This window comes from Stegodyphus dumicola, chromosome 3 (assembly GCF_044657685.1).
Source record: "Stegodyphus dumicola isolate Sdum_Otavi_A_Nest chromosome 3, ASM4465768v1".
In the NCBI taxonomy this organism is placed as follows: Eukaryota; Metazoa; Arthropoda; class Arachnida; order Araneae; family Eresidae; genus Stegodyphus; species Stegodyphus dumicola.
The window spans coordinates 177,232,103-177,259,729 of record NC_140770.1 but is presented as its reverse complement, the minus strand read 5'-3'; the positions used below and the strand labels follow the sequence as shown (position 1 = coordinate 177,259,729).

At 32.1% G+C, this 27,627-nt stretch overlaps 1 protein-coding gene across 2 annotated transcripts; it reads right to left on the bottom strand.

The window, feature by feature from the left end:
- Window positions 1-2,433: 2,433 nt before the first annotated feature.
- LOC118203425 (uncharacterized) lies at window positions 2,434-25,762 on the bottom strand. Of its 2 annotated transcripts, none has more exons than XM_035375700.2 (2): window positions 25,516-25,762; window positions 2,434-7,501 (listed from the first exon to the last, which is right to left on the bottom strand). In XM_035375700.2, the coding sequence occupies exon 2, from the start codon at window positions 7,376-7,378 to the stop codon at window positions 5,429-5,431; it is 1,950 nt and encodes a 649-aa protein (XP_035231591.2). In that variant the 5' UTR covers window positions 7,379-7,501; window positions 25,516-25,762; the 3' UTR covers window positions 2,434-5,428. The 2 variants fall into 2 exon arrangements, with proteins under 2 accessions (XP_035231591.2, XP_035231592.2); XM_035375701.2 differs by lacking the exon at window positions 25,516-25,762 and adding an exon at window positions 9,704-9,834.
- Window positions 25,763-27,627: the final 1,865 nt, after the last annotated feature.

Genomic DNA, 27,627 nt, shown 5'->3' with positions numbered 1-27,627 from the left:
TTTCTTGCTAAATTTTTTATTATATTAGAGATTTCCTTTAATGTAAAGAGAAAGTCATCCATTGTATCTGGAGCTGTATTAGAATTTCTGATGTACGATTGTTCAGCAGTATCTTCTTGAGAGGAGTCTTGTAGAAAAACTTGTTCCATGATATTAGAAAGAGTTATTAAAGTTGTATCTTGATCTTGATGTTGAGATTGATTGAGGTTTGAAGTGATGGAGATTTGGTTTGGTTTAAAAACTTTGTTCATACAGATCTTGTAAATATTTCCATATCTTTCTGTGTTTTTGGTACAATAATCTCTCCAGCATTTATTTTTTAGCTGACACAGTGGGACGATTACACACAGTCGTACAGAGTACAGATTTTAGTGACACAGTGATTACAGTGGGACGATGAAGCAACACTCTCCTTCAAAGCGTCTACAGAAGCTATTACTCAAGCATCCGATGCCCGGCGCACAAATTAACTAAGTCTATGGGTCGATGCATCTGATGTCAGGATAACATGTTGCAATCGCCGGCTTACTCATGCAACTTGTTAAACAACAATGGGAACCTACAGCCTTCTATTCAGCTAAACTAAGTAAATCTCAAAGGAAATTTTCCACTTATAACGGTGAACTCCGTGTTGTCACTTATACTGATCAAAAACCCCTTAAATTTGCATTCCAGCAACATCCTGACAAACGCAGTCCTCGCCAATCCCGATATTTGGATTTTATCTCTCAGTCTACCACTTGTATTGAATATACTAAAGATTCTGATAAAATTGTCGCCGATGCACAATCCCTAATTGAGATAGATGATATTTCACCTACTGTACTGTAGATACTGTAGATAGTAGATAGATAGATGATATTTCACCTACCTCACTTTACTGTAGTATTTCTGTAAAGGAATACTACAGTAAAGCAATAGTACAGAAAATTATAGTTCAGCATAAGCTTCACTTGCATGATTTACACATTTTGGTTAATTCACCTAAATTTATAATAGTGTTCATTATAAATATACTAATTAGATCCAACTTTGTTTATGAAATAGTGGGAGGTTTTTGTACAAGAACCTCAAAAAAAAAAAAAAAAAAAAAAAAAAAAAGATAATACATATTAAATAAAATTTATAAAGAAAAATGATAATGAAATAATTAAAGGTGGGGAATGAAATTAGCGTAATTTAAGTTTCGTCTACCTTTGAGAAAATTTCTCTTTAGTAAAAATTAAAAACTGCAAAATTTGATGACCTATCTGGAGATGGGGTAAAAAGCTGGAAAAACTTGATTGACAAAATGTTTATTAGTTTTCTATAATAAAAATCTGATTACTTTATTATACGTATGTTTATATTTTCGAAAACTTGATAAATTCTCTAAACAGAATTTAAATATGTAAGAAAATAGTACAGTTGACTAAACATCAATTTGATATAGGAAAATATAAAAAAACTGTCTTAGAATACACCACAATAACAGTAAAAAATAATTAACAGAACAAATGAAAGACCAAGAAATCAACTTAAGGCCAGTTGAATTTCAATAAATTTTTTGACAAAACTTCCAAATACATATGGTGTTTACTTAAAAATTACTTTGAAAATAATATTCTCATTTTAAAAAATGCCCTTAATTTAAATTAACATAAATTTCTTAATACTAAGGCATTTTTAAAAAGTATTTGGCAGCAGGGAAGTTTACCTTCATATTTGAGTTTTTGTCTATTTAACCCAACACGTGCAGATATTTACCAAATAAAAATTTTCAATTCATATAATTTTTTAATGGGATCATTATAAATTTTATGTTTTGAATATGAAATCTCTACACACAGACAGCACCAATAGTTCAACAGATGAATGCACATACATTTTGTGAAAATTATAAGTAAGAACATATCATTTAAAAAAAATATGTTAACTTACATGTACTATGAATATTCCATATTATAACTGATGAAAAAATTTTAATTGAAGAAAAGTTCACATCAAGCTTAGAAATTCTGGAAGCTTTCTCAAAAGTAAAAGAGAGATTAACTTCATAAACTTACAAATCCATTAAAAAGTCACTAATATTATACGAACAAAAGCAATCTAAGAACTGGTGATTTTCATATTATATGCATTTCATAATAGATATTTTAGTACAGAGGTACTGTGAAATTGACATAATATAATGAATAATAACAAAGTACATAAATTACTGAATTAACATAAAATAGTGAAAATTGTGCAAGGAAGATCTAACTATACTTCTTACTCTTGATCATCATTTCTAAAATTTTTGGAAATCTGCTGATTGAAAACTGGCAAGGAAGAAATCTTAACTATGATATACTCTGTAGCTTTTGGATCATCATTTTTAACACATTTATAAATATGGTAATTATTTTTAAAAAATCTGGAGTTTGTTTTAGAAGCATACAGAAGATGCATTCATGCAGCCAATTGTTTTATTCAATAAATATACATATAATTAACAGTTCTAATCACCTGTTAAAAAAGCATACAGCAGAATTTGAAACTCTGCAGGTGAACATATAGTTTCATACACAGAGATTTTTTTTTTTTTTAACATTTTGAAAATGTTCAGTTATGAAACTTCTTTGATGAATATTTTTTAATTGGGGGGAAAATGCCTCGATTAACATAATAATTTGGTTTGGTTTGTATGATAATAGCAATAAAAATCTCAATAAACAATAAAATCTTTTAAAGCAATCACCTATAAAACTGGCCAGTATTTTTGGAAACATAATTAACTTGTAGTACTCAATATAAATGTGAGTAATGTTCTGTAAAGTGATCACATCCACACATGGCCAAAATATCTACATGTGTAAATGGCCCTTTTAGGGAGGTTTTGCAGGCACAGTCAAACTTCAATAAATTAAAAACTGAAGGTAACAGAAAAAATTATAAATAGCCAGAAACTTGACTAAGAAAATATAACATTAAATTAAAATTTTACATTTTGATATTGTTTGACCAATTAAAGATTACTGTACTATTTCTCAACACAGTAATTTAAATATGTACAAAAATACAAACTGTACACAAAAAATAAAGGAAAATCACACTGTTAAAAAAATGTGATTTCCAATTGAATAATATGCACTTTTCAATATACCACTTTAAAGACAAATTATTTTTTTTTCTCTTCATTTTCCAAATTCTGTTCTCTTGCCAAAATGGCACGCTCTCGCAATAACAGTGCTTGTTCACGAGACGCAACAGCTTCTTCTCTTAATAGCACAGTAGCCTCTCTTCTTAACAGATCTCTTTCTCTTATAAGGGTTTCATCCTTTTCTAAAGCAATTTCTTTTCCACATTTTTTTCTTTTGGAAATACACTCGTCATCAGATGAAGGATGAGATCTTTTATTTATCTTTCTTGACATGGTAGGGATTTGCAAATCAGAATTTTCACATGATAAACTGTCTTTTGTATTACAGAATTCATTAAATGTGTCTGTTGAGCTATTTTCATGGTCTGAAACTAACATTTTTGAGAGCATGCTATCTTGAGTGGAAACTTCCATTTGTGAATTAGAATTATTATTTCGGATTAATGAATCCGTTTTTAATTTCTCCTGCTTTGATACTCCAATTACTAAAATCTGATTACTTTATTATACGTATGTTTATATTTTCGAAAACTTGATAAATTCTCTAAACAGAATTTAAATATGTAAGAAAATAGTACAGTTGACTAAACATCAATTTGATATAGGAAAATATAAAAAAACTGTCTTAGAATACACCACAATAACAGTAAAAAATAATTAACAGAACAAATGAAAGACCAAGAAATCAACTTAAGGCCAGTTGAATTTCAATAAATTTTTTGACAAAACTTCCAAATACATATGGTGTTTACTTAAAAATTACTTTGAAAATAATATTCTCATTTTAAAAAATGCCCTTAATTTAAATTAACATAAATTTCTTAATACTAAGGCATTTTTAAAAAGTATTTGGCAGCAGGGAAGTTTACCTTCATATTTGAGTTTTTGTCTATTTAACCCAACACGTGCAGATATTTACCAAATAAAAATTTTCAATTCATATAATTTTTTAATGGGATCATTATAAATTTTATGTTTTGAATATGAAATCTCTACACACAGACAGCACCAATAGTTCAACAGATGAATGCACATACATTTTGTGAAAATTATAAGTAAGAACATATCATTTAAAAAAAATATGTTAACTTACATGTACTATGAATATTCCATATTATAACTGATGAAAAAATTTTAATTGAAGAAAAGTTCACATCAAGCTTAGAAATTCTGGAAGCTTTCTCAAAAGTAAAAGAGAGATTAACTTCATAAACTTACAAATCCATTAAAAAGTCACTAATATTATACGAACAAAAGCAATCTAAGAACTGGTGATTTTCATATTATATGCATTTCATAATAGATATTTTAGTACAGAGGTACTGTGAAATTGACATAATATAATGAATAATAACAAAGTACATAAATTACTGAATTAACATAAAATAGTGAAAATTGTGCAAGGAAGATCTAACTATACTTCTTACTCTTGATCATCATTTCTAAAATTTTTGGAAATCTGCTGATTGAAAACTGGCAAGGAAGAAATCTTAACTATGATTTACTCTGTAGCTTTTGGATCATCATTTTTAACACATTTATAAATATGGTAATTATTTTTAAAAAATCTGGAGTTTGTTTTAGAAGCATACAGAAGATGCATTCATGCAGCCAATTGTTTTATTCAATAAATATACATATAATTAACAGTTCTAATCACCTGTTAAAAAAGCATACAGCAGAATTTGAAACTCTGCAGGTGAACATATAGTTTCATACACAGAGATTTTTTTTTAACATTTTGAAAATGTTCAGTTATGAAACTTCTTTGATGAATATTTTTTAATTGGGGGGAAAATGCCTCGATTAACATAATAATTTGGTTTGGTTTGTATGATAATAGCAATAAAAATCTCAATAAACAATAAAATCTTTTAAAGCAATCACCTATAAAACTGGCCAGTATTTTTGGAAACATAATTAACTTGTAGTACTCAATATAAATGTGAGTAATGTTCTGTAAAGTGATCACATCCACACATGGCCAAAATATCTACATGTGTAAATGGCCCTTTTAGGGAGGTTTTGCAGGCACAGTCAAACTTCAATAAATTAAAAACTGAAGGTAACAGAAAAAATTATAAATAGCCAGAAACTTGACTAAGAAAATATAACATTAAATTAAAATTTTACATTTTGATATTGTTTGACCAATTAAAGATTACTGTACTATTTTTCAACACAGTAATTTAAATATGTACAAAAATACAAACTGTACACAAAAAATAAAGGAAAATCACACTGTTAAAAAAATGTGATTTCCAATTGAATAATATGCACTTTTCAATATACCACTTTAAAGACAAATTATTTTTTTTTCTCTTCATTTTCCAAATTCTGTTCTCTTGCCAAAATGGCACGCTCTCGCAATAACAGTGCTTGTTCACGAGACGCAACAGCTTCTTCTCTTAATAGCACAGTAGCCTCTCTTCTTAACAGATCTCTTTCTCTTATAAGGGTTTCATCCTTTTCTAAAGCAATTTCTTTTCCACATTTTTTTCTTTTGGAAATACACTCGTCATCAGATGAAGGATGAGATCTTTTATTTATCTTTCTTGACATGGTAGGGATTTGCAAATCAGAATTTTCACATGATAAACTGTCTTTTGTATTACAGAATTCATTAAATGTGTCTGTTGAGCTATTTTCATGGTCTGAAACTAACATTTTTGAGAGCATGCTATCTTGAGTGGAAACTTCCATTTGTGAATTAGAATTATTATTTCGGATTAATGAATCCGTTTTTAATTTCTCCTGCTTTGATACTCCAATTACTAAACTCGAGCTGTCTTGAGTGGATACTTCCATTTCTGAATTTGAATATTTTTGGCTTGATAATTCAGTTTCCAAATTCCCTTGGTTTAATTCATTAACTACATTTTTTGAGCAATTTTCCTCATTTGAAGCTTCCATTTTTGAGCTCATGCTATCTTGTGAGGATACTTCCATTTCTGAATTAGAATTATTTTGGCCTGATGATTCAGTTTCTAATTTCTCCTGGCTTGATACTCCAATTACTAAACTCGAGCTGTTTTGAGAGGATACTTCCATTTCTGAATTTGAATTTCTTTCGCTTGATAATCGAATTTCCAAATTCCCTTGGTTTAATTCACTAACTACACACTTTGAGGAATTTTCCTCATTTGAAACTTCCATTTTCGTGCTTATGCTATCTTGTGAGGATATTTCCATTTTTGAGCTTATGCTATCTTGAGAGGATATTTCCATTTTTGAGCTTATGCTATCTTGAGAGGATATTTCCATTTTTGAATTAGAATTACTTTGACTTGATGATTCAGTTTCTAATTTCTCCTGACTTGATCCTCCAATTATTAAACTTGAGCTGTTTTGAGAGGATACTTCCATTTCTGAATTTGAATTTTTTTCACTTGATAAACCAATTTCCAAATTTCCTTGGTTTAATTTATTAACTACACACATTAAGGAATTTTCCTCATTTGAAACTTTCATTTTTGAGCTTATGCTATCTTGAGAGGATATTTCCATCTTTGAATTAGAATTATTTTGGCTTGATTCAATTTCTAATTTCTCCTGGCTTGATACTCCAGTTATTGAACTCAAGCTGTCTTGAGAGGAGACCTCCATTTCTGGATTTGAATTCTTTTGGTTTAATAATCCAATTTCTAAATTCTCTTGGTTTAATTCATTAACTGCACTCTTTGAGCAATTTTCCTCATTTGAAACTTGCATTGAGCTTATGCTATCTTGAGAGGATATTTCCATTATTGAGCTTATGCTATCTTGAGAGCATATTTCCATTTTTGAATTAGAATTATTTTGGCTTGATGATTCAATTTCAAATTTCTTTTGTCTTGATACTTCAATTATTAAACTCAAGCTGTTTTGAGACGGTACTTCCATTTCTGGATTTGAATTCTTTTGAATTGATAACTCGGTTTCTAAATTCTCTTGGTTTAAGTTATTAACTACATTTCTTGAACAATATTCTTCATTTGAAGATGTCATTTTTGAGCTCATACTGTCTTCAGTGGGTGCTTCCATATCTGAATTCTTTTGGTTAAATAATTGAATATCTAAATTCTCTTGGTTTGATATTCCAGTTACTGATCTTTCGCTGTTTTGACTGCATACTTCCGTTCCTGAATTAGAACTCTCAGAACTTAATAGCATAATTTCAAAGTTCGGTTGGCTCAATTCATTAACTGCACCTTTTGAGCAATTTTCCAGGCTTGAAACTACAGTTTTTAAACTGATACTGCCTTGGGATACTTCCATTTCTGAATCAGAGCTCTTTTCGTTTGTTGATTCAGTTTCTGAATTTTCTTTATATTTCCATATGTTGACTTGAAATCAGATTTTCAATCTTAGCAAAATTATCAAGGTTGCTATCAGTTTTTTCTATAAAAAAATAAATAATAAATAATAAACACATAAACTGCATATAGATATATATATATATCTTGAATTTTTTCAACTTTTTAAGCATAATTTGCTTGCTTTAATGTAAAATGATAAATTATATATATATATATATATATATATATATATATATATATATAAGATATAACAAAATACGATAGCTGCTTTAAAAATAATTGGCGAGCTCAAAATTAAGGATTCTAGACATAGTGCGCCCCCCCCCCTAAATTCATCTGTTCTCAAAAATTAAATCTAAAAAAAAATAAATAAATAAATAAATAAAAGAGGTTATAGCCGATTTAGTTTCATATTTTTTATCTTACACATTTATCTTCTTATTACAATAAGAAGAGTTTATGCAATTAATTGTAAAATTGAGTCACTGCTCTTACACTGAGTAAAACCATGCAGAGAGTTAAAATCCAGGGTGATTTTTCAGAAGCAATGGAAATTAAAAATGTGGTTAGGCATGCACTGGCATGCCTACTATTCAATACAGCATTAGAAAAAATTATTTGTGACTCAAAAAATCAACATTAGAGGAAACATGTTCTAGAAATCTGTGCAAATATTTGCATTTGCCAAAGATACAGATATCGCCACACGAACACCTGATCTGAAACGGGCATTTCTGGCCCTGGAAAGAGAGGCAGGTAAAATGCACCTTATTATAAACCAGGAAAAACTAAATATATGCAATGCACAAGGATAACAGACTCTGCTACTCATCTGCAAATGGGTATTTATAAATTTGTGAAAGTTGATAGCTTTATATATCTGGACTCTGAGACTAACATTAATAACAATATCACACCTGAAGTACAGAGGAGAATTAAAGCTGCTAATAGATGCTTTCACGGATTAAAGAAATACTTAAAATCAAATTTAATTAAAAGAAAAACAAAGTTATTAATTTATAAATGTCTAATCAGACCTATACGAACATACGTTTCAGAAAGCCGGACAATGACACAAAAAGATGAAAATGCCCTTGGTATCTTTGAATGGCAGATACTGAAAGCTATTTTTGGAAGAATACAAGTTGATGGTGTTTGACACAGACGCTCAAATTTAGAACTTTACCATATCTACAAAGAACCTGAAGACGTAAAATACATAAAAATCCAAAGGATTAAATAGGCTGGCCACCTTTAGAATAAACACAGAGAGCACAATGCAGAAAATATTCCTGGCCAAGCCCACTGGAACAAGAATTAGGGACCGATCCAATCTGAGATGGGTTGTTTGCTTGGAAGGGGACCTCGTCACTTTAAAATTAATAACTGAAAGACTATGGCCAAAGAAAGAGAAACCTCGAAAATTCTTGAGAAGGCCAGGGCCCACCCCGGGCTGTTGTGCCACTGAGGAAGGAATTGTAAAATTGAGTATTATATTTCACTGCATATAAAAGTTCATTTCACTGAATACGAGTTTCACTAAATATGAAAGTTATATTTTACTAAATATGAAAGTTCACAGTTCATAATAGGAATATTTTCATCAACAAGGATTTGAAAGACTTTTTAATGAACATTTACTTTATGAAAAACATTTACTTTGAAAGACTTTTAGTGAACTTTTAAGAAAATTTTGAACATTTACCTGGTGGAATTATTTTAGTCAACAGAATTTACAAAATTTTCATCGAACATTCAAAAAGACATTGAACATTTTTTCAAAGGACTAAAGGACTTTTTAAATTATATTTGTTTTAATTTATTAGTTAGTTTATTTAGAAAATTATATTGTTATTGCATTAATTAATTGTAAATTAGTTGTTTAAGTATTACATAATTTATGTATGAGAAAGGTCATGAATAATGACTGGGCATAGGCAAACCTACCGGCTATGTCCTTGATGCTACTTCATGTCTTTCCTCATACAGTAAACTTTCTCTTGCTTTGCTCTTCCTTTTCTGACCCCCTACTCTCCCGACTTTTCTTTTGAAGGGAAAGAATAAAAAAAATATGAAAGCAAACTTCTAATTTTAATTGACTATAACCTCTTTATTTTTTATTTAATTTGGGAGAACAGATGAATTTAGGCAGACAGCACCAAATCTAGAATTAATTTTGAGATTGCCAATTATTTTTAAAACAGGTATCGTATTTTGCTTTATCTTACATATTACATGAAAAGGGCAACTAAAAATCGTAGCTTGTCTCTAAAATCTCACCTACTTTGGTATAAATCTCTTGGCACAATAACTACGTCATTATTCTGTGGCATTCCTTTCCTTAGCTTCCACCATTGAAAATGTGTCTTCTATGCTCTGCTTGTCTGTCTAAAATGATGTTGCCCCCATTAACCTGTGTAAATTGTATACAAGAAATTATTTTAATTGTTGTCATTAAAGAGCATATTGTCTACGAAGAATTATTCTAGTGTCCCTGGATATCTGGAAATAAAGATGACAGTTGGCCGAACTTAGTATCAACCTCTTAATCTCGCCCTACCACTCAGCCATCGCGACTCTGCTTTGAAATTATGACAGCTTTAAAAAGACATGTTGGCAATGGCGGAAGCTAGGAAAAGGAACGCGGCAGAATAACGACGTAGTTATTGTGCCAAGAATATTTATACCAAAGTAGGTGTGGTTCTAGAGACAAGCTATGATTGGTTAACAATAGTTTTAGTTGCCCTTTTCACGTACCGTTACATAACATAGAAAGATCTCGAATTTGAGAGAACAGATGAATTTAGGGGAAGAGCACCAAATCTAGAAACATTAATTTTGAGGTCATCAATTATTTTTTAAAACAGCTATCGCATTTTGTTATATCTTAAATATATTTATGGTATTACAGAAATTTTTACAACATCCCAATATCATTTCCGTGCAAAATGCTGCAGAAAATTAATTATAGACTAAAAAAGTAATAAATTCTTAACTAATTCCACATAGACATGAAAGAAATGAAATTTAAAACTAGTATAACGTCAAAATCTACCAATAAAAATTTTAAAAAGAAATACAACTAAAATTATTGCTTACAGAATTTCTTCTGGCTTAAAAAAAAAAAAAAAAAAAAAAAAGGTATTTTTTAAAACTTTTTCTTTATTGCAAGATTTGGAGGATTGTACTGATTTTAAATTTATTACTTTTTTAGTCTATATAAATATAACAGGTGGTTATAATTAAACTTCCTCTATAAATGGCATCCTACAGCACAAATGGGTGAATGGAATGCAATAAAACTTTGTATACGGGCTGCACACGAGATGAGCTCATGGAATTTCGGAAAAACATTTTTAGTTCCAAAATGTCCACCATAGGAGTGGCTTTTCAGGAAAAACAGGAAATTTAACACAATAAATGACCAAAATGGAATACAGAAACAATATTAACATTTATTGACTAGTTTCTGATCACTTTGTCATCGAACCCCATTAATTAAAGGTAAGGGAGATACAAACACAGTTCAGTTTGCAGAAACAAGAACAGATTAGGACAAAATTGCACAAGAGGAGTGGTTCCTAATCATGCCCAGGACAATGTAGGGAAAAGTGCTCCACGTGGCTATCCTCATTCACCTGCAAAATTTCAGTTCGATGGACAGTTTGTTCAATAGCAAAACATAACTGATTAGTTGTGAGGCTTTTGCACATGAAACATTATGGGGTTCTTCAAGTCATTCAACGCCTCGGACGGAGTTAGATCCGGAGAACATGGTGGCCATGAAGCGACTAAACACATTCCTCTGGGAAGTGTTGGAACAATAGTGCCTTCATGGACCCATGGATATATAGGGGAGCAACATCCTGCATAAAAATGGTCAGTGTAATGACCTGGCTTTGCTGTAGTGCGGCACAACAATCGTCTGCAGCATGTCATGGTACCAACGGCCCATAATGGAACATGTTCACCAATCTCCTCAAAGAAGAATGGCTCAAGGATGAATGTTGCTGTGAATCCACCCCAGACAGTGACCTTTGGAGACTGTAGGGGAATTTTAGTGTGGATCTGCAGATGTTCCGTAGCCCAAATGCGACAATTCTGTGTGTTGACTGTCCCATTGAGGTAGAAATGAGCCTCGTCGCTCTACAGAACATTCCAAGGCCATGACAAATCAACAATCATTCTGTTGTGAAAATTGACTGTAAATGAGAGGCGTTTTGGCTTTGTCCCTGTCAAGTAGCTCCTGGATATGGCGGATCTTGTATGGGAAGTAGTGTATTATGTTTCTGAATATTTTTTGGATGGTGCTGTAAGAATAGCCTGTCTGTCAAGTAACTGCACGCACACTACCGCTCCGCAAACTCTGATGTCTTAACTGTGCATCAACAGTTGTCTTGACAGCACCAACAAGTACCGGTGTGACACGTTTACAGCCTCTTCCAGGTTGAACTCCTAATTTACCTGTCTATTTAAAACTCTTAATCATGACCCTTTAGTAGACACTGGTCCGTGCCGTACGATCTTTCTACGATGAAATACACGAACTACAGCAGAAGCATTCTCCTTGTTTTCGTAAAACATCCTCACCAATAATGGACGTTCAACTAAAGAGACTGTCATTAGTACAACTGGAAACATTGACTTAAACATCGGCTTCCTCCTCTTCCCAAGCATGCAAATCTCAACATTCTTCTCCTACAACTGACAGCTTTTCCCGGTTTCACATTTTATTATTCATAATTCTTGTTCTGGATTGTCAATATTGTTTCTGTATTCCGTTTTGGTTATTTATTGTGTTAAATTTTATGTTTCCCCGAAAAGGCGCTCTCTCGTGGACATTTTGGAACTAAAATTTATTTTTCGAAATTCCATGAGCACATCTCATGTATAGCCCATACACAAAATTTTATTGCACTCCATTCACCCATTTGCTCTGTAGGATGCTGTTTACAGAAGTTTAATTACAACCACCTGGTAGATGGTCATCTGCCCCTTTTCCCACATCTGGCAACTGTATCAGCAGCGAGATATATGGCAAAATATGTCAAAACAGAGAATAAATTTCTTGCAGTTTGTCACTGTGCTTCTGGTTTTTGCATGTAATTCAATATAAGCTGAATTAATCTGAATTCAATATGTGATCACTTTTAAATTCACTTTTTTATCTTTCATTTTATCTTGCACTATTACCCCTGATTGTTCCTGCTCTCGGCATACAACTGGATTATGTTTTGAACTGTTTCATACTTTATACAGTCAAAAGTCGTTAATTCGGACACCTATAATCCAGACCTCAAAGCTAAAAACTTTGTGCGCATGCGCCGCGTTGACAAATGCGCATATGCGTATGCACAAACGCAGAATATGTTTTCGCGTGCACGTTTTATGTATAACGGACAGTATAAGCTAAAATTATCTAATTATCTATTTCAGTTAATGTTGATGATTGCGTTGTTCCTTAATCTTCGAATTGGATCCGGCTTATTATTTTTTGCAGACTGTAAGAGCAATTTTATAAAAGTAAACTTGAACTTTCGATTATGTCATATAGAATTTCCGATGCTGGTGCTCCCAAAGGATTTACAAAACAAAACTATATTTTGATGTCCATCAAACAAAAAGTGGAATTGCTGCAAAAAATGGATAAAGACATGAAGAAGGTGACAGAGAGGTTAGTGAAAACGAAAAAATTTCAATTGACAAGTTAGTTGGTATTCTCGGCACAGCAATTACGGGACTCGAACAGCGGAACTTTGTAACTGAACAAGAAATTATATCTGTTTATAGAATTAAAGAGAAAGTATTATCACATAAAACGAAGCAACTGACAACTTACATTGAAAGAAATGTTTAATAAAGTAAACAAATAAATATTAAGCTTTTTTTTTTTTTTTGTAAATTTTGATACCCTTTAGATCATAATTGTTCTTTATTTCATAAATTACGGCTTCATATTTTTAATTTTAGAATTTCTGCATGCCATCTTACGAGATTTAAACTGATGATGAAACTGATAATCCGGAAAAATCGATAATCCGGAATCGCCGAAGTCCCGACGAGTGCGGATTAACGACTTTTGACTGTATTCATTTTCATATGCAGATATATATACAAACAACTGAAATAATGAAGCTGAAATGATAAGTAATTTATTTTGAATTCAATATGTGATGAAAATTTAAATGCATTTTTTTATCTTTACATTATCACCACTGCTTGTTACTGCTATCACTGCACAACTGGATTAGGTTTTGAATCAGTTCTTACTATGTATTTGTTCATTTAATATATATACACACACACACAATAAAAAATAGCAAAGCTCAAATGATAAACACTTTTTAAAAAACAATCAATAAAATTTTAAAATTATTCTTCTACAATTTTCTGTTTAAATACAAACATGTCAATCACAGTTCACTGTTAATCTCAAGAAGATATCAAGGAGAGGCTACATATTGCCCTGTTGCAAGTCCATATATAATTTATATCTTCTTCCAAATTTAATTATTAACCCTCTCAGCGTCACGGCCGGAAAATTCCGTACAGAAGGCTGCCTTCCACATTCATTATACATGAAAATTTCTGCTAGCTTTTAATGTATCTGATTTCAATTTGGATGTATATTGGAAGAAAAGGAATCAAGGTACAAAGAGTAATCTTTTAATTAAAATCAAGAAAATATCACTTATTTATGACATTTTGAGGAACTTTGAAATTTCAGGGCTAAACCCGTAACACTCAGAGTATTAATAGCTTGCAAATGACCGTAAGTCACACTGATCACTTAACACAACATATTTACTCGCATACTTCTCTCCCTAAATTTCTCAGCATATGATTTTAAAACATGATATACAGAAATGTAAAATATATGTACAAATAGGAAAGTATTTTGTCCAAGTAAAAAAGACCATTACTGAAATTGGCAAGTCATCTGAAATACTATATAATATAATAATAGTGTTTCTTCATGCTATAAGCTTTTTAATGAGTTATATTTATCATTTAAGCCACTCATCAGAAATAGTATGCACTATTTATTCTTCCCCTTGTTGTTTCTACCGTGTTAAAATTAGCCAGAAAATAGGGAATATGCGAGTAAATATGGTACATTTTCTAATGCCTGTGTTTACTCGCATATTCAACATCTTTCAATAAGTTGTGCTAGCAAAAAAAAAAAAAAAAACTTAAGGAAGAAAAAGAACACCACTAGTATAGCTCCTTTTCAAATATGAATAAACAGGAGTTTCCATCAGGGATTTGTGGTGCCCATCATTGACATAAATTCACTTAAAATTCATGATTAAGGTTATTAAATTATTTACAATATATAAGTATTTAAATGTTTTAAATTTTCTGCTGTTTGGCTAATTTTATTTCAAAATTTTGTAATTTTCTTACACTTTTATAATGAGAAAATCCTGAGTATGGTTTGGTTTGGTTTTATTGGATTACGGCAATAAAGCACTCGAGGACTATCTGCCTTAAGGGAAGGATGCCTTCGTGGAGGACTTTCTAAGGGAAACTGGCTCGTATACATGTTACACATGAGAAAAACTACGAAAACACCCATGCAGCCAGCCCGTTCGCGGGATTCGAACCGAACTACCAGTGTTAAATGACGTTACCACTCGGCCGCTGGTGGGCCCCTGAGTATGGAAGCAAAGCTTTAATTCACTGATGCACTTTTAAACATGATAAAATGAATAATTAATATATTTACAGGTGTGCACATAGTGCAGCTCATGAGCCATCCTATGGCCACCTTTGGCATATACTATGTCTCACAAAAATGATCAGGTACTATAATTTCTTTATTTAAGTAATAGGAGGAAACCTTTGAAATAAAATAATAAAGCATATTTTTCCTTTGAATACATATTTTCTTAGCTCTCTCTTTACACTAAATAAATTAAAAAATAATTAAATAATAAATTTTAGAAATAACATTTTAGGCTGAAATGACACCACAAAATTAATTGGGCGTTTTCATAATTTCTAACTAAAATTGTCTGCAATAAATAAAAGATGATATTTTAAGGAATTAGTTTGGATAAAAAAAGCTACGCGAAATCTAAAAATCGTTTACTTTTATAATTCGAATTTGCTTTTTAGATAATATTCATTATCTTAATTTTTTCTTACCATGGTTGAGTTTTGAAAGGGAACATTGCTAGAAACCCGCAGATTAGTTATTGATATGCAACAAAAGAAAGGGAAACATATTAGAAAACTGCCTAATTATTTAATTTGAGTAATTCTACAGTTTTTTATATCATTAAGCATTATAAGAAACAGAATCATATTCAAAACAAAAGAAGACCTAGAAGACCATCTAAGTTATCTCATGGAATGAAATGCTTTATTCTACGGAATATTACATAGAAACCAAGACTGAGTGCTCCTAAATTTGGAGAACTTCATAAATTATATGGACTATGTGAAAATACAGAAACTGTAATAAGAGTAATGCGATCTGCAGGATATCATGGGTGAGTAGCAAGAAGAAAATTTTTTTTTGATTCGTTCTCGCAAAATCAATGAAATCAAAGACACCTGCCTACTGCCACCTAAACAGTTTAGTAGTTAGCGCCACTGACTACCATGCCAAAGGGCTTGGGTTCAACTCCCGGAAAGGCATGGATGTTTGTAAATGTAGCATCTATGCGGCATGGGGCCGGAGGCAGGAGACCGTCGGACCTGTTCCCTGGCTGCACTCCATCAAAATTGGGGGCAGAACCGAGCTAAATCGCACTGTCACCTGAAAGGTGCTCAAGGCCGTTGTCAACGACAGGTGTATTTTGCACTCCTTGCCACGAGGAATGGACTGACTATAGTTTGGACAACTGAGTATCAGTCAACAATAACAGTAATACCCCATTACTGGAAAAAAGTGTTCTTTACAGATGAATTTAACATCTTCAGCTCAGATGGATGAATGCTAGTGTGGAGAAAACCCCAAAGAAGAATTTCGGAATCAAACTTAGTACCAAATGTTAAATACAGTTATGTGTAACTTAGTAAACTTAGTACTAAATGTTAAACACAGTGGAGGAGGAATTATGGTATGGGAATATATGGCACGATCTGATATTGGTAATATACAGGATGATTCAGAATTCACCATTTTGTAGGGAGGCAGGGAATAAGAAAAGGAGATTTCACGTAGGAAAGCATGGGCACAGACGAACGCATGGTGGTGTAGAGGGCGCTGTGTGTACACAACTCCAATACATAAGCACAGCTGTTTGGCGCATGCAGTCAGTCGTCATTCGACTAGGTGGCTTTGCAGAAGTAACATGAACGGTATACATGGAATGAACTTGAAGCTAGGCATGTAACTTATGGTGCGGCAGGAGGAAGACGTCTTCGAGCCAGGCAATTATATGCAGCACACTTCCCCAACCGCCGTGTGCCACAGGATCAAAAGTTTTCACGTATTCATCGACAACTATGTGAAACAGGATCATTTGCTGCTAGTAATGTTACTCAAGGGAGATGCCGATCGGCATGGACAGTAGCAGTAGAGGAAGCTGTCCTACAGGAAATCGACGAACAGCCTGATGCTAGCACACGAGGTATGGCTAGGCAGTTTGAAATTTCACATACAACAGCATGGTGGATATTACATGATGAAAGGTTACATCCATTTCATCTGCAAACAGTGCAATTACTGGCAGTAAACGACCATCCCAAGCATGTTATTTTTTGTCAGTGGTTCATGCAGAGAATAACCATTGATCCCAATTTCCCAACATTTGTTCTTTTCACCGATGAAGCATTTTTCACTCGAGAGGGCGTCTTCAACACACACAATTTGCATATGTGGGCTCATCAGAACCAACACAGCACAAGACCTGGAGCTGCACAACAACGTTTTGCTGTCAATGTGTAGACTGGGATTGTCGGTGACTACTTGTTGGGCCCATTTGGATGATGCCAAGTACCTGACATTTCTTCAGACTGTGTCACCGGATCTTCTGAATGAGGTTCCTGAAGGTATTATCTGGCGAACGTGGTTCCAGCATGACCGCGCTACTGATTTCGCAAATGTTGTGTGTGCTTACCTAAGCAGAAAGTTTGGTGGTCAATGGATTGGTCACGGTGGACCGGTTTCTTGACCATGTTCACCATATTTATATCCAATCGATTTCTTTGTATGGAGTGCTATGAAAAGCATGGTGTACAACACACCTGTTGATAGTGCAATCGACCTTGTAGCATGCACGTCGGCTACTGCCGCAAACATCCAAGAAATGTTAGGCATATTCCAGAAAGTCTGGTTGTCCATACAGAGCCATTGTGAGTCATGCATTCTAGCACATGGTCGGCAGTTTGAGCACCTCTGGTAAGTCTGTAAAACTGATGCAAAGAAATGTTGCATGTAAGATAATGTTTTTTCCTTGCCAATTCCTTCTTATGTGTTCTTTCCATCAATGAACTGGGGTCATTTTGCCCTACTACATGGCATATGCGCCCATTCATTCCTATGTAAAATCTCCTTTTCCTATTTCCTACCTCGTCACCAAATATTGATGATGAATTCTGAATCACCCTGTAGAGAATTTTTGATGGTATTATGAATCAGTATAAGTACCTTGACATCTTGAGGCGAAATTTGGCATTGTCAGCATAAAAACTTAATATACAAAATGGTTTTAAATTCTACCAGGACAGTTATCCAAAACATACTGTGCTCAATGTTAGACTCTGGTTAGTGCCCAGAAGTAATTAAAGAATCACCCCAATTGCCAGATCTTAATCTTATTGAACATATTTGGCAGGGAAAAAAAAATAAATAAAAAATTCAAAAACAGAGTTTGCAGCAGCAAATGAAAGCAGTGATTCAAGAAGAGTGACCTAAAGCAAGTCAAAATAACAAAAATACTTGTAAAGTCAGTACTAAAAAGATGAAGTGATCGAGTGTAAAGATAATCCCATAAGATATTAAGAAGCAAAATCGAAGTTTTTTTTTTTATCAATTTTGGCTTTTACTAAAAGTACCTAGTTATTTTTACGAAAATATTTTTCCTCATTAAACAAACTACATTAATTTTTGAATTTAATTTTCATCTTTTTGAAAATGTATTTACTATAAGAAAAGTGCTGAATTTATACGAGGCGTATTCGGAAACTAAGTACCGTTTTGAAAAAAAAAATAGTAAAACAATCTTTTCGAATTTTACTTTTACATGAAAATACATGTCTTAAACTATTTTTCAACATAGTTTCCACCAATGATCAAACACTTGTCATAGCGGGTGACCAGTTTTTGTATACCATCGTCAAAGAAACTTCCCGCCAGTTTCGATAACCACAACTCCACAGCATTTTTTGTGTCATCGTCAGATCCAAAGCGCTTGCCACCAAGCTCGCACTTCATGTGCAGGAACAAGTGATAGTCGGACGGCGCCAAGTCCGGGCTGTGCGGCGGGTGATCGAACTGCTCCCAATGAAACTGTCGAATTAACGATTGAGTGACACCAGCAGTATGAGGCCGAGCATTGTCATGGAGCAACACAATTCCTTTACTGAGCATTCCTCTTCGTTTGTTTTGAATGGCACGCCTTAGTTTTGTTACAGTCTCACAATATCGTGCCGCATTAATGGTTTCACCTCTGGGAAGAAATTCAGTACGCAAAACGCCTTTCCTATCCCAGAAGACAGTGCACATGATTTTTTGTGATGACATTGTCACTTTGAACTTTTGTTTTTTCGGAGAATGAGTGTGTCTCCACTCCCTCAATTGTTGTTTCGATTCTAGTGTAAAATGACACACCCAAGTTTCATCACCTGTCACAATTTGGTTTAAAAAGTTTTCTCCCTCATCACTGTACTGCGTGAGAAATGTCAGGGCACTACCAAATCGCTTTGTTTTGTGAACATCAGTGAGCATTTTTGGAACCCATCGGGAACACAGTTTGCGATAATTCAAGCAGTCAGATACAATTTCGAACAAAACAGTACGTGAAATTTGTGGAAATGCCTCTGAAAGAGTTGTCATTGTGAAGCGTCTTTCTCATGAATTGCTTCATCAACTTTCCTTACCAAATCATCGGTGACAACAGAATGCCGACCACTCCGAGCCTCGGCGTGGACATTTGTTCGATCTGCATTAAACATTCTTACCCACTTTCTCACCATTCCATCACTTATCGCGTATTCACCGTAAACTTCTGTCACTTGACGATAAATTTCGGCCGGTTTAACATTCCTCGCGTTCAAAAATTTAATCACGGCACGAATCTCACACTCAGCGGGAAAACTAATTGTCGTAAACATTTTGAATGTGCACAGCAAACTGAAAACACAACATAGAGCAACCAAAATGACGAAAATTGAAAGTCAGTGAACAAGAAAGACTAGTGTGCATGCGCGGGACTCCTACCACAGCGCTGCAACGGCGCTAGAATGAAACGTTACTTAGTTTCCGAATACGTTACGTATATCATCAAAATAAAAGCCTTTCTTTTTGTTTTAATTTATTTTAGCTTTTATGTTCATTAACCCCTTCGCACCGACTGTCACGTCTACGTGCCAGCAACGAATACACTCAACTACCGGCCGACACGCAGGCGTGCCAGAGCATTTTCCCGTTTACTACCGACTGTCACGTATTTGTGCCAGTACCCTGGAACGTTTTAGAAACTATAATTTCTGCCACAAGATGGCACTGTATGTCCCTATCGTTTCAGATACATGTTCATTAGATCTTCTACTCGAAATGAGAGAAGCATGACTCACATACACGTGTTTTTGATTATATAAACAAACGGGGAACTAAATGTTTCTGAATGGTGTGATTTATGACATCTCTTTAAATCGCACATGGTAGTTGTTTATTGTAAGTAGGAGTTTTATATGCACTAAAGCGTTGAGTATTTCAGTTTAAAGTTCAGTTTTCAGAAAATAATTAGATCTTGTTAGACGTGAATTCTTTCTGTTCTTACCGTTGCAATGTCGAAGTGTCGAAAATGTTTAACAGAGCATGAAAAAGCAGAAATGATGCAAAATATTTCAGATATTGATTCTGAAAGATTAACTGAAAGACATTTACCAAAATTTGTTCAGAAGAGACTGATAAGAAAATGAGACGACGATTTGTTCGTTTGTTCACATTCCCGGAAAAATCCTCCAAAACGGCAAATGAGTTATTATGAGTTCAAGGAATGTAACGTAGGACTGTGTGTAGATCCCCGTTTTCAAATTTTTCATACGAAAAGAGAATTTTAAGTAATATATTTAGTTTTCAGATGTATAATGTTAAAAGTCATAAAATGGTGAGTAATTAAAATAAAATGTGTAAAATATGCATTTAAACAAGAAATAAGGTAATTAAAGTATATATATATATATATATATATATATAAATATCTATAAAGCATAAGCCATTTAAATAGGCTTAGTAGCAAAAAAGCCCCTGGCCCTGGACGCTCGCGGAAGACACTGCCGGCCTCCGCGATTAGCGCGCATTTTTGCTACCTGGCTCGAAGGGCTTAATGAACACAAAAATTAAACGTGTCCAATCATTTCTGCGAGCCACTGTACGTTATTTACTCTAGTTCTATTAATTATTATAGTTTGAATAATTTTATTCTTCATTAATTTTCTAGGAGATAATCAAAAATTAAAAAATTAATTGAATTTATAGTCTTATCTGCAATAGTGGTAGATCATTACCTTTAAGGTCCATTTATGTTTTTAAATTTCTTGCTTATTAACTTGAGTTTATATATATAATAAATACAATATAATATAATATTAGATCTTATTCATATAAAGCAAATTAAATGTTTTAATTATGTAAATTCAATTGGAAACAAAGTGATTATTGCTGCAAACTAATTTGCAATATCATTCAAATTCAGAAAACAAAAGTAATTTCAGATTAAGCATGTAAATACATGAAAAAATATTATACAATCTAAAAATTCATCTTAAAAACTAAATTTAATTTGCATAAAGCGAATAAGGTTAGCCTACATTTAACAGTGCCCTTTGAATTATCACCAAGTTGTTTCGTTTATGGTAACCCGAGTAGTTGAACGTTATGGAAACCTCATTATAATGTAATTGGTTGCATGATTGTGGTGAATTTGACTGATGGGAAAAGATTTGTAAAGGCTTCTTTGTGTTAGATGCTGGTTAAGAAGTACGATACTTATTTTGTGGTTTACACGTTAAAATGGCTGAATGTGGTAAGATTAATTTGAACTTTCTGTACGATTTGGAACAAAAGTGAAAAAAAAAAAAGCATTGACTGGTGTGTAAATGAAGGTTTACTTAGCAGCCATTATAAGTGTCCTGTTTGTACGAAGGAAATGTGTGTGGTCGAACATAAAGATCGTTCAAAAGAAAGGTTCAAGCAAAAAATGCCACCGATAGTCTGGCAGTATGGACTGTATTTTTTACACTTATTTTTGTGAATTTATGTGCCAACACAGTATGCAGATTCTAGTTCAGATAAATTTAGGATGGTTTTAGGAAGTTTTTGTATGCTGTTAAGGAATTTTGTGTGCCATAGACTGAAGACACGGAAATTTCTAAATAAGATAAGTGACCATTTCCTTTGTGTAGAGCTTAGAAGCTATAAGATGAATTTTCTTTTTTGTTGTTTGATTTAAAATGTAGTTTATTGAGATTATATATTTTTTGTTTAATAAATATTATAACTTCTGACATATATATTAGAAGTATATTACAACTTCTGACATTTCTGTATTTACATATGAATTTAGTCTGTATTGCATATTATTCTGTATTTAACATATTATGATACAGAAACCAAAATGCACAAATTAGAGTATATAACTAAATAGGTAGAATTGTTAATTCCCAGGTCAAACAGAATCACCTTCTTTAACTGTGAATGCAAAAATAAAACAAAGTAATACTTATGTCAGAACAGAGAAGAGGTCTACAGGTTTCTAACCAGATGACAGAAAATAAAATTTCCTAATGAAATTTACTGATAGAAAAGTGAATTAAAAACATCCAAGAATAAAGTTCTTTACACGCTAATGACAAACAGAGGCTAAGTTTTTTATCATTAACTAAAACAGAAAGTTAACATTTTGTAAATCTTTGAAAATTAAGCTTGCAAAAATTCATGAGAAAAATCAGATTCACCAAATCTATTTTTAATAATGTTAGAGAACTGGATGAGTTTTCCGACCAATAACAATACAAAATACATTTTGCCACCTTTACAATATTTCTTACCAGTTGGGCTCAATATTCATTGGTGGAAGAAAATCACTGTTTTACTGCATCATACAACAAATTGTCGATGATAACATCAGTGTTTAAAACCAGAAGAAATATATTATACTATCATTTGAATAAAAAAACTACGACTATTTAATTTATGTTGCCCAAACACTTTTATCTTTCAATTCCATAATTAAAATTAGAATTATGAGAAAGTTCTTTTCAAAAAATCTAAATTAAATAGTGAAAACAGTTAGAGATCAACTTTTCAATAGAAATGATGTAGGATGACATTAACATTACTTTTGTTACCAAGTCCACAGTTTTTCAAATAAATCTTAAAAAAAAAAAAAAAAAAAAAAAAAAAAAAAGTCATTGTTCTAAAGCTTTGATGAGATTGATATATAAATTCTTAAAAGCAAGATAACATTTATTATTGGTAACAATAAAATCTAAAAAATATTCCAAAATATGCTACTTAAAAGCGAAACATAGCAATGTTATCTTTTATCTTAACCTTCCAGCACGCATGCTATGCATAAAATTTACGACAAATTCGGTTTTTAATGCACACTTTTCGCATATCGCAGCCGAGACGTCTGAATTTCATTTGTAGTCCTCCTTTCAACCCTTCCCCACTTCATGGAATGTGCCAAAAGGAAGTTATACAACATTTTTTGTTTTTTTACTGGGCTTTTGCGCTACATGGCAGCTTCTTCGTAAAAGTTATGACATGCGCGTTGTCGCACGAGAAAATTCGGAAAATATTTTTTTCTCAAATATTTTGTAATTTTTGTGTTATTAATTGACGTGTATTATTTTAATTTATATAAATTCGAGTAATTTTTATATCAGTTTTCATGGCAAAAAAAAAAAAAAAAAAAATATGTGCAACCAGCTGATTTTGCTCGCATTTGTCAAGGATTATCTGATGAAGGAAAAGAAGACAAGGAAACTTTTGGATGCGAGAATAATATCACTGTTACCCGAGTGGAAATGATAGCCTAATTTGAATTATTATATATGATAGAAATAAAAAAAAAAAGGACACCATGTAAATGCAAAAGAATTGTTCTCAAGTGATGGCACTGAAATTGAAATAACAAAAGGTGTGATGATCTACAAGAGATTTTTATTGCTGACAAGTTGTCTTCACTTCGATGATAAATCAACAGAACAGGACAGATGAATATTAAAACTAACTTGGATTTTAAGATATAGTTATTAAATAATAAATTTTTACATTTTTATAATGAAATACATCACTGCTTTTCCACCTGACTGATTTGAATGTTTAAAAATAATTTACTATCATTTTAAACGTGACATCATATGTATTTTGCAGTAATAAGGTTAATATTTTATGTTTTGACAAATTTATTATCAATATTCACTCCTTTCTGTCATTTTTTCCGCCAAAAACGGTAAAATAACAGATGTCGTAAAAAATACAACGTGCACGTGTGCTGGAAGGTTAGCTTTTCAAATTGGCAGACTGCTCTAGAAATTCCAAATTTTCTTTGACTTTTGATCTCATCAGGAAACATAATAACAGTACTTTCAGATCATCTGCATTTTACAAAACGTCACAAACTTATCGGTGTTTTTGTGAACTCGCATTTGCGAATTTGTTTATCAATTTTTACAGCTCATAGGTACTGTTAAAACACTAGAACTAGCTGTTTATGGAAAGGAACGCATTTGTGTAGGGCTTTTCTAAGGAAAATTAGTATATATTTATGTAACAAAGACTAAGAGAAACTTCATGTTGCCTGCCTATTCAATGACTCGCCAAAAAATTTACTTGGCAAAAATTAATAGTACTTAAAAGGTTTAATTATTCAGCCATTATTCATCACTTTCATTACTATTACTTCACTCATATGGCAGTCTTTTGTTTCTTAGAATTAGTAAAATAAAAGGGCAAAATGTTTATATGATTAAAAAAATTCCAGTTAGCAAGAAAGTGATCAAAATCTTTTTCTTTTCAGTGTAGAAGCTATTTTCCTTTTGAATGAGCATAAAAAATTATTTTCGCAATAAAATTATTGACATCATTCAACATAATGTGCATGTGATGAAAGGATGGATTTGACATAGAATAACTAGCAAGAGGTTAATTTAGCAATGGGGGTGTTGTTTGAAGATGACAAAAATAATACACTAGGAAAGAATTTAAAAAATACAATTAGCAAGAAAACAGTCAGGTTTTTGTTCTTTTCAGACTGTTATTTTTCTCTTGCACGAACTGCTACTGAAATAATACCTTTTCAACAAACTTAACTGTCTAACTAACTTCAGTCTCCAATTTTACAATGCTTCCTCATTAAACATTATGAGTTGGTAAACAAAAACGTAACAGTTGAACATTTTTGTTTGACATTTGCTAACAAATTAAAGAGCTACTTAATAATAAAAAAATTAACTAATAAAAAATAAATTCAAGAAAAAAGAAATACCCATATTTTTATTTTTTAGATTTACCAGATACATTTGCAATTATTATTAACATTGCTATGAATAACCTTTCCTGCCATGACAGAACGAAGCATATATATCTTTTAATTCCTCATAAATAAAATTTGTTAAAATATCATGAAACTATTCTGAACGCAATGGGTAAGCAAGAAAACTTGAAAAGTTCCTCCAATAGATTACAACGAAGAAATAAAATCTTTAAGAAACAGATACTTGGAAATTTAAATATTAATTCAGTGATATGACACTTCACAAACTTATCACACTCTCCAGCTAAAAATTTTTCATAAACTGACGCTTGCATAATGAATGAAAATTTTAAAAACACATCACATAAATATTACGAAAAATGTAGTGAATGCCCGTTAATTAAGGTATAATAAGTTAATACACATCACATACCAAAAGCTTATCAAACGAAGCGCCACAAAGATTGCTCGACAGGAACAAAGATGTGCTGTTGCCAATTTACCAACTCGAAAAATTGCGTAATATTTAACAAAAATGATTAAACGTGAGACGAAAAGGTTTAGCTTAATACTCTTCGGAGAAAAGCTTCAGCGCACTCGCATCTATAATTATTCTAATAAATTTGCTTCGATTGAATTTTCATGGTACAATATATTTTACAATGATAAAGCAAACTGCAATGTAAAAGGGCATCTGATGATTATGAATTATTATGAATTTTATTACTACATAATAGTAATACAGTGATCCCTCGGTTTTCGCGGTTAATGGGGACCAGAACAACACAGACTCTACTAGTAGAGTCGGTGTTGACCAGAAGCGTATTTCCAAACCCTATCCCACTTTTCAAATTTTTGACGTCACGGAAATATCGACTAGTTTCACCTGGCAAGACGCCTACCCCACTTTTGGCTACTACGGCGTAAGGCTCCTCTAAACCAGGCTGAATCACCAACTTTTCTCTCTTGGCGAGGGAGGAAACGCGCTACCAATTTTGGCGCGTTTATCGCACACGCTGGCTGAATGTCTGCTGTTTTTTTTTTTAAAGATTTATTTTATAGACGCGCGGCATTCAGCGCACATAAACTTTTCGGATAATTAATTAATTCTCGAATAGTATATAGACGTTTTCACTTAAATAAAAATTTCGCGTATATTTTGTAAACATATTCAAAATAACTTATTGTTTAGATGTTTCAGTTTCGTTAGCAGACTAAAATAAATAAGATATGAATAAAAACTTTCAATAGTGTCAAATGGGGAAATAGTTAAAGCGTAGAGTGTGCAAATAAATTTATCTTATTTTAGTGTTTATTTAGTGTATATTTAGTGTGCAAATAAATATATCTTTTATTTTACTTATTTTATTAGCTTATTTTATTTAATTGTTAGTTATTATACATAATACTTAATTTTTAACACATTCTTATTAGAAAGCCTAACTAAGAAACTTCTTTTTAAAGCCCCACAGTAATTGCAAAGAATGTCGTTAAATTTACAAAAGTATTGAAGATATATTGAACAGCATTATAACAAGAAACTACTGTACAAAATATGTAAATTTAACATAACTTCTTTTTTAGTATTTGCATAGTTTCCTCCAAATGAACCTTAATGGGAAGTTATCTTGCAAAAATTTAAAAGTATTAAAATGGCCTCTATTTAAGATGTAACTGCATTTATAATTATTTTGTAATTGTGAATAGATTATATTATTGCAATTAGATTATGCACTTACAACATAATTGCATAAAGTAATGAAATTAAGAGTTCACAGATACAATGTAATATAATTACAAAGCAATTATCTAAATTGTAATTATAATCACTTATTTAATACCACAATATTATTACAATCACAATGTAATTTAAATTGGGTACTATATTTGTATACCCTCCACTCAAAAGGAGGTACTGATAAGCCTGGAAGTTATTATCAACAAAAAGCCTGTTCAGGACAGTTTGATGACAATTTCCACCGGGCGAAAAGTACATTCTTAAGCCCAGGCAAATCATGACAATAAAAATCATTTAGTCTCATGATTCACTATATTTCAAACCCTAAATTTGAATTCTGCACCAAATTATTTACCTATATTTTAATATACTTTATGAATTATTAGAAGCGATATGGCAAATATCTTCTAAAAATAACTGTAAAATATTTGTATCCATTAATTGATTCAGATACACACTTTTATTATTTAAGTATATCAAAATAACAGTTTCATGTTCCTGAAATACAAAAGTTATGAAAAAAGTTAAAGTAATATTCTTAGAAGCATATGATATTAGTCACCAGCTGCAAAACAGTTAATTTTTTGCCCTAAATACAAGTTTATTACACAGTAGTCATACGTGTAACTTAATAACATGGTATATAAAAAATTAATGATAATAAAGTTTATCAGAAATGAATTAATTCTGCAAATAAACTTTCTGCATTTGAAAATTTTCTACACCTGAGGGGAGGGAGAGATCTAGTAAAATTAGATTTATTATAACTTCAGTTGGACCAAATACCTTCTCTCTATATATATATAT

Excerpts from the sequence above, each read along its gene's own strand:
- LOC118203425 (XM_035375700.2), bottom strand. The coding sequence starts at position 7,378 with ATGGAAGTATCCCAAGGCAGTATCAGTTTAAAAACTGTAGTTTCAAGC.